At 38.3% G+C, this 18180-nt stretch overlaps 1 protein-coding gene across 9 annotated transcripts in view; it reads left to right on the top strand.

The window, feature by feature from the left end:
• ZDBF2 (zinc finger DBF-type containing 2) overlaps positions 1–18180 on the top strand; it is a 44622-nt gene that overhangs the window by 7678 nt on the left and 18764 nt on the right. For 7 of the 9 annotated variants that reach the window (XM_033230562.1, XM_033230559.1, XM_033230563.1 and 4 more), the window contains exon 5: positions 13229–13356. In XM_033230562.1, the coding sequence (XP_033086453.1) occupies positions 13229–13356 (128 nt within the window). Of the gene's footprint in view, positions 1–7641; positions 8199–13228; positions 13357–18180 lie in introns of those variants that run through there. The other 2 variants (XM_033230564.1, XM_033230566.1) reach the window with 2 other exon arrangements.

The following is an 18180-nucleotide window of genomic DNA, read 5'->3' as shown; positions in this document are numbered from 1 at the left end:
ATGGGTATATTGCATACCCGGTAGGGATCGGGCTTCTACCGTACCCATTACCCAAATTAGAGAAGTAGATTCTTTAAGACATTGTAGGCTAACGTAAGGACTTTGAATTTTATTTCAAGTGAGATGGGAGAGCATCTCAAAGTTTGAGCATAGGAGTTAGGTCATCTACTTTGTGTTTTAAAAGGCTCACTCTGGCTGCTGAGGGAAAAATAGTTGGTATAGAGATTTAAAAATTTTGTTATTGTGATATAACTCATACACCATATACTTGACCCTTTAAGGTATATAATTCAGTGATGTTTTGTTATGTTCACAAAGTTGTACAACCATTGTCTAATTTCAGAACATTTTCATCACCCTAAAAGGAAGCCCTGTACCCACTGAGCAGTAACTCACTCCTCCCTTCTGTCACTAGCCCCTGGCAACCACGTATCTGTTTCCTGTCTGTATAGATTTGCTTATTCTGGATATTGCATGTAAATGGAATCAAACATTGTGTGGCCTTTTGTGTCTGCTTGCTTTAATGTAGCGTAATATTTTCACGGTTCATCCATGTTGTAACGTGCATCACGACCTCCTTCCTTTTTATGGCTGACAATGTTCCATTACATGGATATATCACATTTTGTTTATTTATTGAGCAATTTATGGGTATTTGGGTTGTTTTTGCTTTTTGACTGTTATGAATAGTGCTGCTATGTATATATGTGTACAAGTTTTTGTGTGGACATATGCTTTCACTTTTCTTAGGTTTACATGTAGGGTGGAATTGTTCGGTCATGTGGTAATTGTGTTGAACTTTTTTGAGAGGGTGCCTCACTGTTTGTCAAAGTGGCTGTACCTTACTACCAGCAATGTATGAGGGTTCCAGTTTCTCCACATTCTTGTCAGCACTTGTGGTTGTCTGTTTTTTTTTTTTTGTTGTTGTTGTTGTTATAGCCATCTTAGTGGATGTGAGATGGTATCTCATTTTGGTTTTGATTTGCATTTCCCTAATGACATACAGTGTCTTTTCATTCGCCATTTGTATATCTTGTTTAGAGGAATGCCTATTCAGATCCTTTTCCTATTTTTAATTGTGTTGTCTTTTTATTGATGAGTTGTAGAAGTCTTTATATGTTTTGGATACTTGACCTTTATCAGACATATAATTTACAAATACTTTCTTCATTCTGTGGGTTGTCTTGTTACTTACTCTTTTTTTTTTTTTGAGATGGGGTCTTGCATTGTTGCCCAGGCTGGAGGGCAGTAGTGCGATCATGGCACACTGTAGCTTCAGCCTCCTGGGCTCAAGCAGCTCTCCTGCCTCAGCCTCACAAGTAGCTGAGACTACTGGTGTGCACCACCATACCCAGCTAATGTTTTTTTTTTTTGGTAGAGATGGGGTCTCACTATGTTTCCCAGGCTGGTCTCAAACTCCTGGGCCCAAGTGATTGTCCTGCTTTGGCCTCTGAAAGTTTTGGGATTACAGGCGTGAGCCAACACACCTGGCCTTCTTTTCACTTTCTTGATGCTGTGTTTTGATGCACAAAAATTTTAAATTTTGCTATGTTTTGCTCATGTTTTTTGGTGTCAGAAGGGTTGTCTAATCTCAGGATTGAAGATATATGCCTATGTTTTCTTCTAAGAGTTTTATAGTTACTCTTACATTTAGGTCTTTTATCCGTTTTGAGTTCATTTTTGTATAAGGGTGTGAGATAGGGCTATGCTTTTTTTTCTTGTGTCTGTAAAATTAAATCTATTTCCTAGAAATTGTGTTAAAATTCATGCTCATCAGAGCTCACCCTATGCTACCTATAGTGGATTGATATATGTATGTATTTATATTGATTTGTTTACTTTTATTATTTTTACAATAATTATACATATTTATGGGGTACAGTGTGATATTTTGATACACGTATATAATGTGTAATAATCAAACTTGTAATTAGCATACTAATCGCCTCAAACATTTATCATTTCTTTGTGTTGGAAACATTTAAAATCCTCTCTTCAATTGTTTGGAAATTTACAATCAATTATTGTTAACTATAGTCATCCTACAGTGCTATATAGGACACTAGAACAACTAGAACGTATTCCTCCTATCTAGCTGTAATTTTGTATTCACTAATTATCCTCTCCCAATTTCTCTCCCCTGACTTCTTCCCAGCTTCTAGTAATCACCATTCTGTTCTCTACTTTTATGAGCACAACTTTGATGACAAGATTTTCTTCTTTTATGGCTGAATTGTATTCCACTGTGTATATATACCACATTTCCTTTTTTTTTCTTTTTTTCTTTTTTTTTTTTGTGAGATGGAGTCTTGTTCTGTCACCCAGGCTGGAGTGCAGTGGCATGATCTTGGCTCAGTGCAACCTTTACCTCTTGGGTTCAAGCAATTCTCCTGCCTCAGCCTCCTGAGTAGCTGGGATTACAGGAGCATGCCAACATACCTGACTGATTTTTGTATTTTTAGTAGAGATGTGGTTTCACCATGTTGGCCAGGCTGGTCTCGAACTCCTGACCTCATGTGATCCACCTGCCTCAGCCTCCCAAAGTGTTGGGATTACAGGCATGAACCTCTGTGTCTGGCCCTTTTTTCTTTTATCTGTTGATGGACACTTAGATTGATTCTATATCTTAGCTATTGTGAACAGTGCTGTAGTAATAAACGTTGGGGTGCAGATATCTCTTTGATATACTGATTTCCTTTCCTTTGGATAAATACCTAGTCAGTAGGATTGCTGGATCATATGATAGTTATATTTTTAGGTTAGTTATAAAACAGTTGTAGGTGCTTGGAGTGACTGTGGGACCAGAGTCCTAGGCTCATAGGCTTATGAACCTATTGTTGCACCTGGATCTTGGGGTACAGATTTGCTCTTTGGTGGAGTTGGATGTCTTTTCTCTTTCGCCTTTGCACGTCTGTTCTACCAGTGAGTTTTTTACTTTTGGAATTTTTCGTGATAGTAACTATTGACTTTTTTACTTGCCAGATGTAGGACTTCTTTGGTCATTTCCTGTAAGACTGGTCTAGTGGTGATGAATTCCTTCAGTTTTTGTTTCTCTGGGAAAGACTTGATTTTTCTCTCATGTCTGAAGGATAACTTTGCTGGGTATAGTATTGTTTGGCTGTTGGAATAGTTTTTCACACTATATCATCCCGTTCTTTGCCGGCCTTTAAAGTTTCGCAGATAAATCTGCTGTTAGTCTAATGATGATTCCCTTATATGTGACTTGATGCTTTTGCTGTTTTTCAGATTATCTTTGACAGTTTATAATGTGCCTCGAGGACATTTTTGGATTGAATGTATTTGGGAAATTCTTCGAGCTTCCCATATCTGGATGTCCATAGACTTGGGAAGTTTTTTGCTATTATTTCATTAAATAGGTTTTCTATGCCTTTCTTTTTGTCTTCCCTGTCTGATTCCCCTAACACAAATATTTGTTCACTCAGTGGTGTCCCATAAGTCTTGTAGGTTTTTTTCACCTCTTTTGCATCATTTCTTTTTTTTCCCTCTGACTGGGTAATTTCAAATAACTGATCTAAAAATTTAGAGATTTCTTTCTTCTATTTTATCAAATCTGCTGTTGAATCTCTCTATTGTATTTTTTATTTCGTTCATTGAATTCTTTAGCTGTAGGATTCCTGTTTGGTTCTTTTTTATGATTTTTTTCTGTGTTGAATTTTTGCTCATATGTGAATGGTTTTTCTGATTTTGTTGAATTGTCTATGTATATTTTCTTGTCTCATTGAGTTTCCTTAAGATCTTTATTTTGAATTCTTTTTCAGAAATTAGTTTATTTTCTTTTCATTGGGTTTTTTTTTTTTTTAAATGAGAAAGTTATGTTCCTTTGGTGGTGTTATATTTCTTTGCTTTTTTATGTTTCTTATATCCCTGCATTGATGTGTCTGCATCTGGTGGAATAGTCACTTCTTCCATAGTTTCTGGAGTGGCTTTCATATTGAATAACTTTCACCTGTAGTTGGGCTTTAATGTGCTACTTGGGAGAGTGTGGTTACTCTGTTGCCAGATAGATGCAGTGGTATATAGTCTTCATTCTGTTTCTTCAGCTGTGTTCACCATCAGCAACTGTGGGCACCTCAGTGGCCTACACTGTAGAAGTTTGTGGCAGTGGCAGCAGCATAGGCTGAATGTCCTTGATGTCAGGGGCTTCTGGCATCCACCTGTTCTTGTTTTCATTACAATGGGGAGACTTAGCTGAGTAGGTCCCTCTTGGTGTTAGGTCTGACACGGCCTGTAAGCAGCTTTAGTAGCACTGTGTTCCAGTTGCAGGTGTTTGGAGTGGCTGTGGGACCCGGGTCCTAGGCTCATAGGCTTATGAACCTATTGTTGCACCTGGATCTTGGGGTGCAGATTTGCTTTTTGGTGGGGTTGGATGTAGGTTGCCCACAGAGCCAGGACCTGTAACTTTTAGGCACCCCCTAGTATTGGGGCCCAGGGAGTCAGGTTGTAGCTGAGATTTCTACCCTTGAAGGGCAGGGCACAGCACTGACCTGACTCCAGGGAAAAATAGTTGCTCTGGAGGTTTGATCCTGGGAAGCAGGGTGTGGCTGCAGTTCAGAAACGTGAGCCAGCAGAGCTCAGTGGCAACTTAGGTCTCAGGGGATGAGGCATTGTGTAGTAGTGACTCTAGACACTGGGATGGTGGGACTCAGCAGCAGCAGACACATAGCTGTTGTTTGGACCCTGTGTAGGGCAGGGAACAGTACAATGACTCCATTCCCCAGGTAAAGGCACGTCTCAGCAGCTCAGACTCTAGGGATCTAGTCTGGTCTAGGAAAGCAGAGTACTAGAGTTGTTTGGCTAGTAGGATGAGGTGTCTAAGCTTAGCCACTGCTCTCTTTCCCTGGGACATGAGGTACTCAGCCCTGTGGTACACAGCTGCTCAGCTTGGCCAGGACACCATTTCCCCACGGGGCAATATGCTGCTTCAGTTCAGGTTTGGGCAGGGATCGGGGACAGTGGCGTGACTGTTCCGGGCGGCCATTTCTCTGGGATGCAAGGTGCCACTTCAGCTTAGGTACTGGGGTGTGTGACTACTCTAAATATCTAAGGCAGTTTCCTGCAATTCAGGATGCTACTTCAACCTAGGCACTGGGGATGCGTAACTGCTTTGAGCCGCAAAGGTACTATTTTCCTGGGAGGCAGGGTACCACTTCAGCTCCAGCCTGATGGGGTAAGAGCAGAGGTGGGTGAAGTGGCTTCATTTCTTCTTGGTTCTATGAGGAAGGATTTAACCACTGTTTGTATCTTGGCCTGGGGATGTCAGGCCACTGGGCTGGGATGATTCAGCAGTGGCTTAGCCTCAGGGATGAAAGGGAGCCATGGCTACTTGCCTCTGGAGCAAAACGCGTTTCAGCCGTAGTTCCACTTGCAAGGTGGTGTAGCCACATGGGCTACAGGGGCCGGGGCACAGTGTTGGCTTCTTCTCTCAGGGGAACACAGTGGTGTAGACTCCAGACAGCTCCCTCAGCTGGTCTTCGTCCTTGTGAGGACTGCAGGGGTGAGGTCTGTAGGTGTCCAAGGTATTAATGGGGGTTGGTTGTTGGAATCCTCTTGCTTGCCTCCTTGCTATAGGGAGAAGTTCTTCCTGGTTCCCCGCTGATCCCGGTTGGGAATGGGGTGCTGGAGGCCTGGCATTCCCTTCTGCTTTCTGTGTTGCCATTCTGAGTTCTTTGCTCACCCTGGTTTTTTTTTCTCCTCTGATGCACTCCATTGCCCTTCTTCAGTTTTTTTTGTTAAGATACAGTGGTTTATTCATTGTGCTGGCCATCTTTTTCCGAGTTTATTCTTTTACATGTGATGTAGAAGTACCAGCACCATTTGTTGAAGACTATCCTTTCCCGATTCAATTGGCTTGACATCCTTGTTGAAAATCAGTTGACCATAAATATAAGGTTTACCTCTAGACTTTCAATTCCATTTTATTTATCTATATATCTGCTCTGATGCCAGCACCACATAGTCTTGATTACTGCAGCTTTGTAGTAAAATTTGGAATCATGACATTTGAGTCCTCCAACTTTGTTCCTCTTTTTCAAGATTGTTTTGGCTCTTCTTGGTTCCTTGTATTTCCATATGAATTTAAAGATTACCTTGTTAGTTTCTGCAGAAAAGCAGCTGGAATTCTGATAGGGATTGTGTTGAATCTGTAGATACATTCATGGGGAATATACATCTTAATATTAAGTCTTCCAGTTCATGAATAGAGGTATGTATTTCCATTTACATAGAGATTTAAAATCTTTTAACAGTGTTTTGTAATTTTCAGTGTACAAGTTTTACACTTCTTTTTTTTTTTTTTTTTTTTTTTTTTGAGGCGGAGTCTCGCTCTGTCGCCCAGACTGGAGTGCAGTGGCCAGATCTCAGCTCACTGCAAGCTCTGCCTCCCGGGTTCCCGCCATTCTCCTGCCTCAGCCTCCCGAGTAGCTGGGACTATAGGCGCCCGCCACCTCGCCCGGCTAGTTTTTGTATTTTTAGTAGAGACGGGGTTTCACCGTGTTAGCCAGGATGGTGTCGATCTCCTGACCTCGTGATCCGCCCATCTCGGCCTCCCAAAGTGCTGGGATTACAGGCTTGAGCCACCGCGCCCAGCCAAGTTTTACACTTCTTATGCTAAATTTATTCCTAAACATTTTATTCATTTTAATGCTATTGTAAATGGAATTGTTTTCTTAAGTTCATTTTGGATTATTTGTTGGGAGTGTATGGAGAGCTTCAGTAGATTTTTAAATATTGATCTTGTATCATACAACCTTGCTGACCTTGTTTATTAGTGCTAATAATTTTTTTGTCGGTTCCTTAGGATTTTCTATATACTAGATTATGTCTTCTCCAAATAGTTTTACTAGTTTTTTCCCCAGTCTGGATGCCATTATTTCTTTTTCTTGCCTAATTGCTCTTGCTAGAATTTCTAGTATGATGAGTGTTAAATTACAGTAGTGAGAATTGATATCCTTGTTTTGTTTTGAATCTTGGGAGAAAACTTTCAGTCTTTTGTCATTAAGTTTGATGTTAGTTGTGGGTTTTAGCCTTCTATTCCTAATTTGCTAAGTGTTTAATCATGAAAGGGTATAGGCTTTTGTCAAACGCTTTTCTGCAACTATTAGATAAGTATGTGTTTTTTTTCTTTGGTCCATTAATATAATATATTACAGTATTCGTCAGCTCAGGCTGCCATAATAAAATACCATAGACTAGTTAACTTAAATCAGCAGTCCCCAGCCTTTTTGGCACCAGGGACCAGTTTTGTGGAAGACAATTTTTCCACAGACAGGGTGGAGGGGTGGTTTTGGGATTTAACTGTTCCACCTCAGATCATCAGGCATTAGATTCTCATAAGGAGCACACAACCTAGATCCCTTGCATGCACAGTTCATGATAGAGTTTACACTCCTATGAGAATCTAATGCCTCCACTGATCTGACAGGAGGTGGAGCTCAGGTGGTAGCGCTTGCTTGCCTGCCGCTTACCTCCTGCTGTGTGGCCCAGTTCCTAGCAGGCCATGGACCAATACCTAACAGCCCTTCTTACTGTGTCCTTCTGTAGCAGAGGGAGAGGGCGATTTCTCTTCCTATTTTATAAGGCCACCAATCCTATTGAATGATGTCGCTACTGTTATGACTTCATCTAACCTAAATTACCTCCTAAAAGCCCTGTTTCCAAATACAGTCACATTAGGGGTTAGAACCTCAACATGTGAATTTTGGGTGGGATGCAGTTCAACCTGTAGCGGTTAGATTGGTTGGTTTTCAGATGTTAAACTAATCTTGCATTTGTGGGCTAAATCCCACTTGGTCATGGTGTATAATCCTTTTTATATGTTGCTGGATTTGGTTTGCTATTAACAATATTTTGTTAAGGGTGTTTGCAGCCTTGTATTTCAAGGCTTTGGAGAACTATAAAAGCAGGGAAGTAATATGGGGCCCATATCTAGTGAAGTATTTTACAGAAACAATGGAAGCCAAAAGAAAGAAAACAACTGCACCTAGAATTCTCTACTCAATACGTATATCTTTTAATAAGGAAGGTGAAATAAAACTATTTTCAGGAAATAAAAATTAAGGGAATTTGTCACCAGCAGACTCTCACTAAAGGAAAAACTAAAAAGGAGTTCTTCAGGCAGAAGGAAAATGATTCCCGATGGAAGCTCAGAGATACAGGAAGTAATGAAGAACAGTGGAAAGGTAAATATGTAGGCAATCTAAGTGAATTCTGTCTTGTGGGATGAACAACAATGGCATATAAATTGGGAGGGGAGTAAATAATGTTAATTTCTAAGGACTTTACATTGTTTATAAAGAGAATAAAAGTAACAAGTAATTTTAGACATTGACAGTTCAGGGTTGCTCATTGTAATCTCTTACCAAAATATACTATGAAAAGTCTATAACTAACTACAGAGTTAACAGAAAGGGAAAAATTGAAATGATGAAATGTAGTCCACAAGAAGACAAGAAAGGAGAGGAAAAGGGATAATTGTATAGGCAAGAATAACAGATTGAAAAAGAAAAAGTTAAATACAACTCTATCAATAATATATTAAGTGAAAATAGATTTGATGCTTGAATTACAACTGTATTCAATATTTTGTCAGAGGTCCTAGTCAAGGAAATAAGGAAAGAAAAATAAAAATGATAAAGATTGGATAAGAAGAAATAAAACTATTATTTATACACAACATGTGGACATAAAAACTCAAAAGATATCTAGGTAAACCATCAGAATCAATAAGTGAGTTAAAAAAAGGTTGTTAGACCAATGTAAAAAGAAACTATTTTTATATACAGATACCATGTAGAAAATGAGATTAAAAAATTACAATAGCATCAAAGAACATCAAAATCTAGGGAATAAACATGAGAAAATGTAAGATCTTTAAACTAGAAACTATAAACATTGAAAGAAATTTTCATGTTCATGGATTGAAGAATCAATATTGTAAACATTGTCCATTGTGCCTAGATTGTTATATTTATCCAACGTAATTTCAATCAAAATCTCAGAGAATTATTTTTTTTAATGAAAAGCCAATTCCAAAAATAAATGTGGGAAAGTAAAAGGCTCCAGAAGAACTAGGATAATCTTAAGAACAAAGTGAATAGATGTCCTCTATCAGATACTAAAACTTATGAAACTTTAGTCTTTAAAATAATATAGTCTTGCTGCAGAGTTAGACCATGGAAACAAACCAGGAATTCCAGAAACAGACACATATATGGACGTCTGATTTGTAACAAAGGTGGTGCTGCACAGCAGTGAGTACAGAACTTTCTTCAATAAATGATACTAGGTCAATTGAATATTCATATGGAGAGGAAAGTGAAACTTTATTGCCGAATCACCCTGCATATAAAAATCAGAAGTAGACTATAGACGTAAATGTTGTAGCCAAAATAGTCAAGCTTCTAGAAACAGGAGAAAATCTCTAGGATTTTGATGGTAAAGAGAGATTTCTGGCCACAAAAACCACTGACAAAAAAAGATAAAAACTCTGGACTGCAGTAAAGTTAAGAAACAATGGAAGATGATTAAGAAAGTGAAAAGAAGCTCCAGAGAGGAAGATGGTACTTGAAACACATATAATTGAGCAAAGAACTGGTGTCCAGAATAAGGAATTTCTACACGTCCATAAGAAAGAGACAGAACATCCATTTGAAAAACAGAGAGACTTAACAGATCCACCATAAAAGAGGATATCCAGATGGCCAGTAAATATGAAAAGCTATCACAAAAATTACAGATTAAGGCCACAGTGATATAACAATAAACATCCTTATAATTGCTAAAATGAAAGAGACTGACAATACCAAGTGTTGATAAGGAGCTAGGAATACTGCTGGTAGGAATATACGTTGGTACAGCCACTTTGGAAGACTGGTCAATAGTGAGTACTAAAGCTGAATGTGCGCAAATTTTTATGACCCAGAAGTTTCACTCCTAATAATGTACTCAACAAAAATACATGCACATTGGCACCAAAAGACACATACAAGAAGGTTCTTCACAGCATTATTAGTAATAGCCAAAAGCTGGAAACAACAGAATTGTCCGTCAAGAGTAGAATGAATAAATGAAATATGGCATATTCATACGGTGAAATATTATGCAGAAAAGAAAATGAACAGATTCAGCTAATATGGATGAATATCACATATAATATTGAGTAAAATAAGCTGAATGCAAAAGCATACATATTATATGACTCCATTTATATACATTTCAGAAAATTTCAAAACTATAGTATTAAAAGTTAGGTAATAGTTACTTTTGAGGAAAAGGGAAGGGATATTAGATTGGTATGGGACATTACAGGGATTTCTGGATGCTTGTCAACTTTTCATGGATAGATGGTAAGGATGTGTCTACTTTGTGATAGTTGATTGAGCTATATGCATATGATTTGTGTACTTTATGTATGTTATACATCAATTCAAAAAATCTAAAGGAACTGACACCTTATAGGATGTAAATGAAGTTTTCTATTCACATTTCTTTTTTCTTTTTGCCTTGGCAGAGAGAGGACAAGGTTGGATTTTATTATTTATTTTTGTAATTTCAACTTTTATTTTAGAGTCGGGGGGGACACATGTCCAGGCTTGTTACGTGGGTATATTGTGTGATGCTGAGGTTTGGGGTACAAAGGATCCCATCACTCAGGTAGTGAGCATAGTACCTGATAGGTAGTTTTTCAGCCCTTGCCCCCTGCCCTGTCTCTCCTGACCCAGTATCTCCCAGTGCCTTTTATTCCCATCTTTATGTCCACATGGACCTAATGTTTAGCTCCCACTTAAAAGTGAGAACATGCGGTATTTGGTTTTCTGTTCCTGTGTAAATTTGCTTAGGATGATGGCCTCCAGCTGCATCCATGTTGCTGCAAATGACATGATCTCATTTTTTGTGGCTGTGTAGTATTCCATGATGTATATGTACCACATATTCTTTATTCAGTAAGGTTGGATTTTAACTGAATATTTGTTTCCTTGTGCATTTGTCCCCTTTAACCACCAGGCATTCTAACTCTGGTAATGGGTCCTGGACAGTGGAGAGTTTTGTAGCAGGATTTTGAAAGTGTCATAATGTAGATTGTTCCTGGGGCTAGGAGCACTAGCATGGACCTCTGAAGTCAACGTGGAAGAAAATAATGCCAAGAGTTGTAACAGTGGTCAGGAGTTAGCAACCTGATTTAAGTTCTTTAACACCTTTACTGGGATATTTTAAAATATCTTTTCTAAGTATTGTTAAATTAAAATGCACTATTAAATTATAAATAACATGTTAGAAATATGCCATTTCCTAGCATGATACAAAGAAAGAGGATAAGCTTTGGAGTTATTAAAATCCTGGTCTTGCTGTTTGCTCAGTGTAAAACTGGGCAGTTTACTCTAATTCTTTTTTTTTTCTTTTCTTTTCTGTTTTTTTTTTTTTTGAGACAGAATCTCACTCTGTCGCCCAGGTTGGAGTGCAGTGATGCAGTCTCAGCTCACTGCAACCTCCGCCTCCAGGGTTCAAGCAATTCTCCTGCCTCAGCCTCCCCAGTAGCTAGGACTGGGCACACAGCACCACCATGCCTGGGTAATTTTTTTGTGTGTGTTCTCTAGAGACGGGGTTTCGCCTTGTTGGCCAGGCCGGTCTTAAACTGACCTCAGGTGATCTGCCCGCTGCAGCCTCCCAAAGTGCTGGGATTACAGGCCTGAGCCACTGTGCCCAGCCCAGTTTACTCTTAATTTTTTGTGCCTTAGTCTTTTCATGCTAAATGGGGACAATATTCTTAGTGAAAAGTCAGTGAAGATTACTGTGTAAATGGAATAGCACTGTGTTTGGTACATCATAGGTGCTCCATAGGTAGACTTTAGCCCATTCTGCTTGCTAGTCCACTAAATAATATTAGTAAAGAAAGAATCTTTCTAACTGTAGAGAGAATTACAAGTCTGAAAAATTTAGTTTATTTATTTAATTTTAATTTTGTGTTTAAGTTAGGATTTTTAATTTCTGAAAGAAAGGGGCCTTTTTTGTCAGTTAATCTTTGACCTCTTTTAATACAATAATCCAACCCTGTTCTCTCTCTTAACAGATTTTCATTTTAAAAAACATTTACTCATTGAAAAAGATAAGAATTTATAAGAAAAATTGAAAAATTACTCGTAACTGCACCACACTGACATCTGTACTAGTAAGGTTTGGTATACATATACACTAATCCCCCCTTATCTGTGGTTGGTTTCAGTTACAGCCAAACATGGCTCGAAAATATTATATGGAAAATTCCAGAAATAAATGGGCAAATATATTGCACGTCATTCTGAGTAGCTTGATGAAATCCTTCGCTGTCACTCATTGTCCCACTCAGAATATGAATCATCCATTTGTCCAGCATATTCCTGCTGTATATACCATCTGCCCATTAGTCACTCAGTAACTGTCTTGGTTATTAGATCAACTGTTGGATATCACCGTGCTTGTGTTCAAGTAACCCTTATTTTACTTTTGTTACAGTGTATTGTTATAATTGTTTTATTTCATTATCAGTTATTGTCGTTAATCCCTTACTATGTCTAGTTTATAAATTAATCTTTATCATAGGTACGTAAGGAAAAACATATATACATTTGGTACTATCCACTGTTTCAGGCATCCACTGGGGGTCTTGGAACAAATCCCCTGAGGATAATAGGGGACAACTGTAATTTCTTCCATTTACTTGTCTGTATGTTTTTAAACTGTAGTTTGACATGAAACCATACATGTGGTTTTTGCATTCCTCATTTTTTTCTAAATCCAGCGCCTTAGACCGCTTGGCCACACTACTACACTCATTTTTTCTTAATATGTAACGTTTCCCCATGTTATTAAAAATTCTTTGTATTATTTTAGATAGCTGCATAGTATTACATCTTAGAACCTATTATAACTGAAGTCTTTTACTGTTAGAAACTTAGGAGGTTTCCAGTTTTTTGTTATGCTATGATAATGATATCTTTTTTGCATGAATCATTTACCTTTAAGACTATTTCCTTAGGCTATACTTAGGGAAATCTCATTATTTTACCGAAGGGAAAGTAGTTTTATGGTTTTTAGATGCAAATTTCAGAATTGCTTTATAGAAAAGCTGTCAGTTCATAATTTTACCAGGAGTATATAAATGAATCCATTTTGTCGAACTCTCACTACTAAGTACTATCCATTTAAAAATATTCCATTTCTTTTTTCTTTATAGCATTTGTTCAGTGCTCAGCACAGGAGTTTGACCAGACAGAGTAGACGTCAAATATGTACCAGCAGTTTGATGGAGCGTTTCTTACAGGATGTACTGCAGCACCACCCATATCACTGTCAAGAGAGCAGGTAAAGTAGTTGATTGGAATAATATTTATACATAGTTATATGTTACAGTGGGTGTTTGTGTTCGTGTCCCAATCAATACTATAAGTGAATCTTTGAATCAAGGAATATAAAGTGAAATTTTAGTAACTTTCAGTTACTAAATTTTTAGTAAATTAAAAATTTGCAATTTTAAATTTTTCTTAGCTTAAGTAAGAAATTTCACTATAGAAGATATAGACTACATTATATTTTTTTCCTAAATAAAAGTCTAAGGCTAATAAATAATTGTATATCATTAAGATGTTTTATAAGTATGTTATAGGATTAAGCAGGGGGAAAAGGAGGAAGAAATAGTTTTTATCTGTTTGTTTGTTTGTTTTTTCTGAGGTGGAGTTTCACTCTTGTTGCCCAGGGTAGAGTGCAATGGCATGATCTCAGCTCACTGCAACCTCCACCTCCCAGGTTCAAGCGATTCTCCTGCCTCAGTCTCCCAAGTAGCTGGGATTACAGGCATGCGCCACCACGCCTGGCTAATTTTTTGTATTTTTATTAGAGGCGAGGTTTCCCCATGTTAGTCAGGCTGGTCTGGAACTCCCGACCTCAGGTGATCCACCTGCCTTGGCCTCCCAAAGTGCTGAGATTACAGGTGTGAGCCACCGCACCTGCAAAATAGTTTTTGGAAGGTTAGCAACAGAAAATCTGGTGACAAAAGCAGAGTAAGGACAATCAAGTCAAAACTGAGTCAGTTCCACATTAATAGAACTCTGCTAATTCTGAGTAAAAGAGATATCAAAAAGAATTGGGTTTTTAAATAATCTGTTTTTATTTTGATAGCTTTTCTTGTATCCATTTATTTTAGTTGTTTTTAATAAAAGTAATTATTTTGATAACATTTAAGAGTTAATGCCCTATGTTAAAGAAAAACATTGGTGGAAAATCAGATTAAATACTGTGGTAAGTTTTTAGCTCCAGCTGTACAAGATAAGGTAAAAATAGATCATTAGCACGTCTGTGCAGAATTAACTGAGATGTGCACCAATTAGTAGAAAGAGATAAACTTCTTTACCTTGCAGATCACTAACATAGACCTTAGAAATGGCAAAAATATTTTAATGGGGAAAAATTAGAGGAAAACAAGATGATTTCTTAGCTGATGGGAAGATAGAATTAGCCTATCCTGGGGTCAGTATAAATTTCCAGTTTTTTTTTTTTGTGTGTGACGGAGTCTTGCTCTGTCACGATCTCAGCTCACTGCAACCTCTGCCTCCCTGATTCAAGCAATTCTTCCTGCCTCAGCCTCCCAAGTAGCTGGGATTACAGGCACACATCACCACGCCTGGCTAATTTTTTTGTATATTTAGTAGAGACTGGGTTTTGCCATGTTGGCCAGGCTGGTCTTGAACTCCTGACCTCAGGTGATCTGCCCGCCTTGGCTTCCCAAAGTGCTGGGATTACAGGCATGAGTCACCACGCCCAGCTCCAATGTATAACTATCATGAGCAGTGCTTCAGCAAACATGTTTTTACGTGAAACGGTTTCTTTGTTGTTTTGTTTTTTGTTTTTTTTTTTTTTGAAGATTTCATGGACATTTTATTACTTCTCCAAAATGTATACTTTTGTAATTTCTTATGTCTGTCTTTAATCTCTTAATCGCACCATTTTCTTTGTAAGCTGAGGAGGATATATGTCACCTCAGGACCCTGTGATGATTGTCTTTTTTATTTATTTATTTATTTATTTATTATACTTTAAGTTCTAGGGTACATGTGCATAACGTTTATATCATGTATAACTCCCCAATGCAATCCCTCCCTCCTCCCCCCTCCCCATGATAGGCCCCAGTGTGTGATGTTCCCCTTCCCGAGTCCAAGTGATCTCATTGTTCAGTTCCCACCTATGAGTGAGAACATGCGTGTTTGGTTTTCTCTTCTTGTGATAGTTTGCTAAGAATGATGGTTTCCAGCTGCATCCATGTCCCTACAAAGGACGCAAACTCATCCTTTTTGATGGCTGCATAGTATTCCATGGTGTATATGTGCCACATTTTCTTAATCCAGTCTGTCACAGATGGACATTTGGGTTGATTCCAAGTCTTTGCTATTGTCAATAGTGCCGCAATAAACATACGGTGTATGTGTCTTTGTAGTAGAGTAATTTATAATCCTTTGGGTATATACCCAGTAGTGGGATGGCTGGGTCATATGGTACATCTAGTTCTAGATCCTTGAGGAATTGCCATACTGTTTTCCATAATGGTTGAACTAGTTTACAATCCCACCAACAGTGTAAAAGTGTTCCTATTTCTCCACATCCTCTCCAACACCTGTTGTTTCCTGACTTCTTAATGATTGCCATTCTAACTGGTGTGAGATGGTATCTCATTGTGGTTTTGATTTGCATTTCTCTGATGCCGAGTGATGATGAGCATTTTTTCATGTGTCTGTTGGCTGTATGAATGTCTTCTTTTGAGAAATGTCTGTTCATATCCTTTGCCCACTTTTTGATGGGGTTGTTTTTTTTTTCTTGTATATTTGTTTGAGTTCTTTGTAGATTCTGGATTAGCCCTTTGTCAGATGAGTAGGTTGCAAAAATTTTCTCCCATTCTGTAGGTTGCCTGTTCACTCTGATGGTAGTTTCTTTTGCTGTGCAAAAGCTCTTTAGTTTAATGAGATCCCATTTGTCAATTTTTGCTTTTGCTGCCGTTGCTTTTGGTGTTTTAGACATGAAGTCCTTGCCCATGCCTATGTCCTGAATGGTACTACCTAGATTTTCTTCTAGGGTTTTTATGGTATTAGGTCTAACATTTAAGTCTCTAATCCATCTTGAATTAATTTTCGTATAAGGGGTAAGGAAAGGATCCAGTTTCAGCTTTCTACTTATGGCTAGCCAATTTTCCCAGCACCATTTATTAAATAGGGAATCCTTTCCCCATTTCTTGTTTCTCTCAGGTTTGTCAAAGATCAGATGGCTGTAGATGTGTGGTATTATTTCTGAGGACTCTGTTCTGTTCCATTGGTCTATATCTCTGTTGTGGTACCAGTACCATGCTGTTTTGGTTACTGTAGCCTTGTAGTATAGTTTGAAGTCAGGTAGCGTGACGCCTCCAGCTTTGTCCTTTTGACTTAGGATTGTCTTGGCAATGCGGGCTCTTTTTTGGTTCCATATGAACTTTAAAGCAGTTTTTTCCAATTCTGTGAAGAAACTCATTGGTAGCTTGATGGGGATGGCATTGAATCTATAAATAACCTTGGGCAGTATGGCCATTTTCACGATATTGATTCTTCCTATCCATGAGCATGGTATGTTCTTCCATTTGTTTGTGTCCTCTTTGATTTCACTGAGCAGTGGTTTGTAGTTCTCCTTGAAGAGGTCCTTTACATCCCTTGTAAGCTGGATTCCTAGGTATTTTATTCTCTTTGAAGCAATTGTGAATGGAAGTTCATTCCTGATTTGGCTCTCTGCTTGTCTGTTACTGGTGTATAAGAATGCTTGTGATTTTTGCACATTAATTTTGTATCCTGAGACTTTGCTGAAGTTGCTTATCAGCTTAAGGAGATTTTGGGCTGAGACGATGGGGTTTTCTAAATATACAATCATGTCATCTGCAAACAGGGACAATTTGACTTCCTTTTCCTAACTGGATACCCTTGATTTCTTTCTCTTGCCTGATTGCCCTAGCCAGAACTTCCAACACTATGTTGAATAGGAGTGGTGAGAGAGGGCATCCCTGTCTTGTGCCAGTTTTCAAAGGGAATTTTTCCAGTTTTTGCCCATTCAGTATGATATTAGCTGTGGGTTTGTCATAAATAGCTCTTATTATTGAGGTACGTTCCATCAATACCGAATTTATTGAGCGTTTTTAGCATAAAGGGCTGTTGAATTTTGTCAAAAGCCTTTTCTGCATCTATTGAGATAATCATGTGGTTCTTGTCTTTGGTTCTGTTTATATGCTGGATTACGTTTATTGATTTGCGAATGTTGAACCAGCCTTGCATCCCAGGGATGAAGCCCACTTGATCATGGTGGATAAGCTTTTTGATGTGCTGCTGAATCCGGTTTGCCAGTATTTTATTGAGAATTTTTGCATCGATGTTCATCAGGGATATTGGTCTAAAATTCTCTTTTTTTGTTGTGTCTCTGCCAGGCTTTGGTATCAGGATGATGTTGGCCTCATAAAATGAGTTAGGGAGGATTCCCTCTTTTTCTATTGATTGGAATAGTTTCAGAAGGAATGGTACCAGCTCCTCCTTGTACCTCTGGTAGAATTCAGCTGTGAATCCATCTGGTCCTGGACTTTTTTTGGTGGGTAGGCTATTAATTGTTGCCTCAATTTCAGAGCCTGCTATTGGTCTATTCAGGGATTCAACTTCTTCTTCTGGTTTAGTCTTGGAAGAGTGTAAGTGTCCAGGAAATTATCCATTTCTTCTAGATTTTCTAGTTGATTGCGTAGAGGCATTTATAGTATTCTCTGATGGTAGTTTGTATTTCTGTGGGTCGGGTGATATCCCCTTTATCATTTTTTATTGTGTCTATTTGATTCCTCTCTCTTTTCTTCTTTATTAGTCTAGCTAGCGGTCTGTCAATTTTGTTGATCTTTTCAAAAAACCAACTCCTGGATTCATTGATTTTTTGGAGGTTTTTTGTGTCTCTATCTCCTTCAGTTCTGCTCTGATCTTAGTTATTTCTTGCCTTCTGCTAGCTTTTGAATGTGTTTGCTCTTGCCTCTCTAGTTCTTTTAATTGTGATGTTAAGTGTCAATTTTAGATCTTTCCTGCTTTCTCTTGTGGGCATTTAGTGCTATAAATTTCCCTCTACACACTGCTTTAAATGTGTCCCAGAGATTCT

The sequence above is a fragment of the Trachypithecus francoisi genome, unplaced genomic scaffold (assembly GCF_009764315.1).
Source record: "Trachypithecus francoisi isolate TF-2019V2 unplaced genomic scaffold, Tfra_2.0 Lachesis_group13, whole genome shotgun sequence".
Lineage (NCBI taxonomy): Eukaryota > Metazoa > Chordata > Mammalia > Primates > Cercopithecidae > Trachypithecus > Trachypithecus francoisi.
This window is presented reverse-complemented; position numbering and strand designations above follow the sequence as displayed.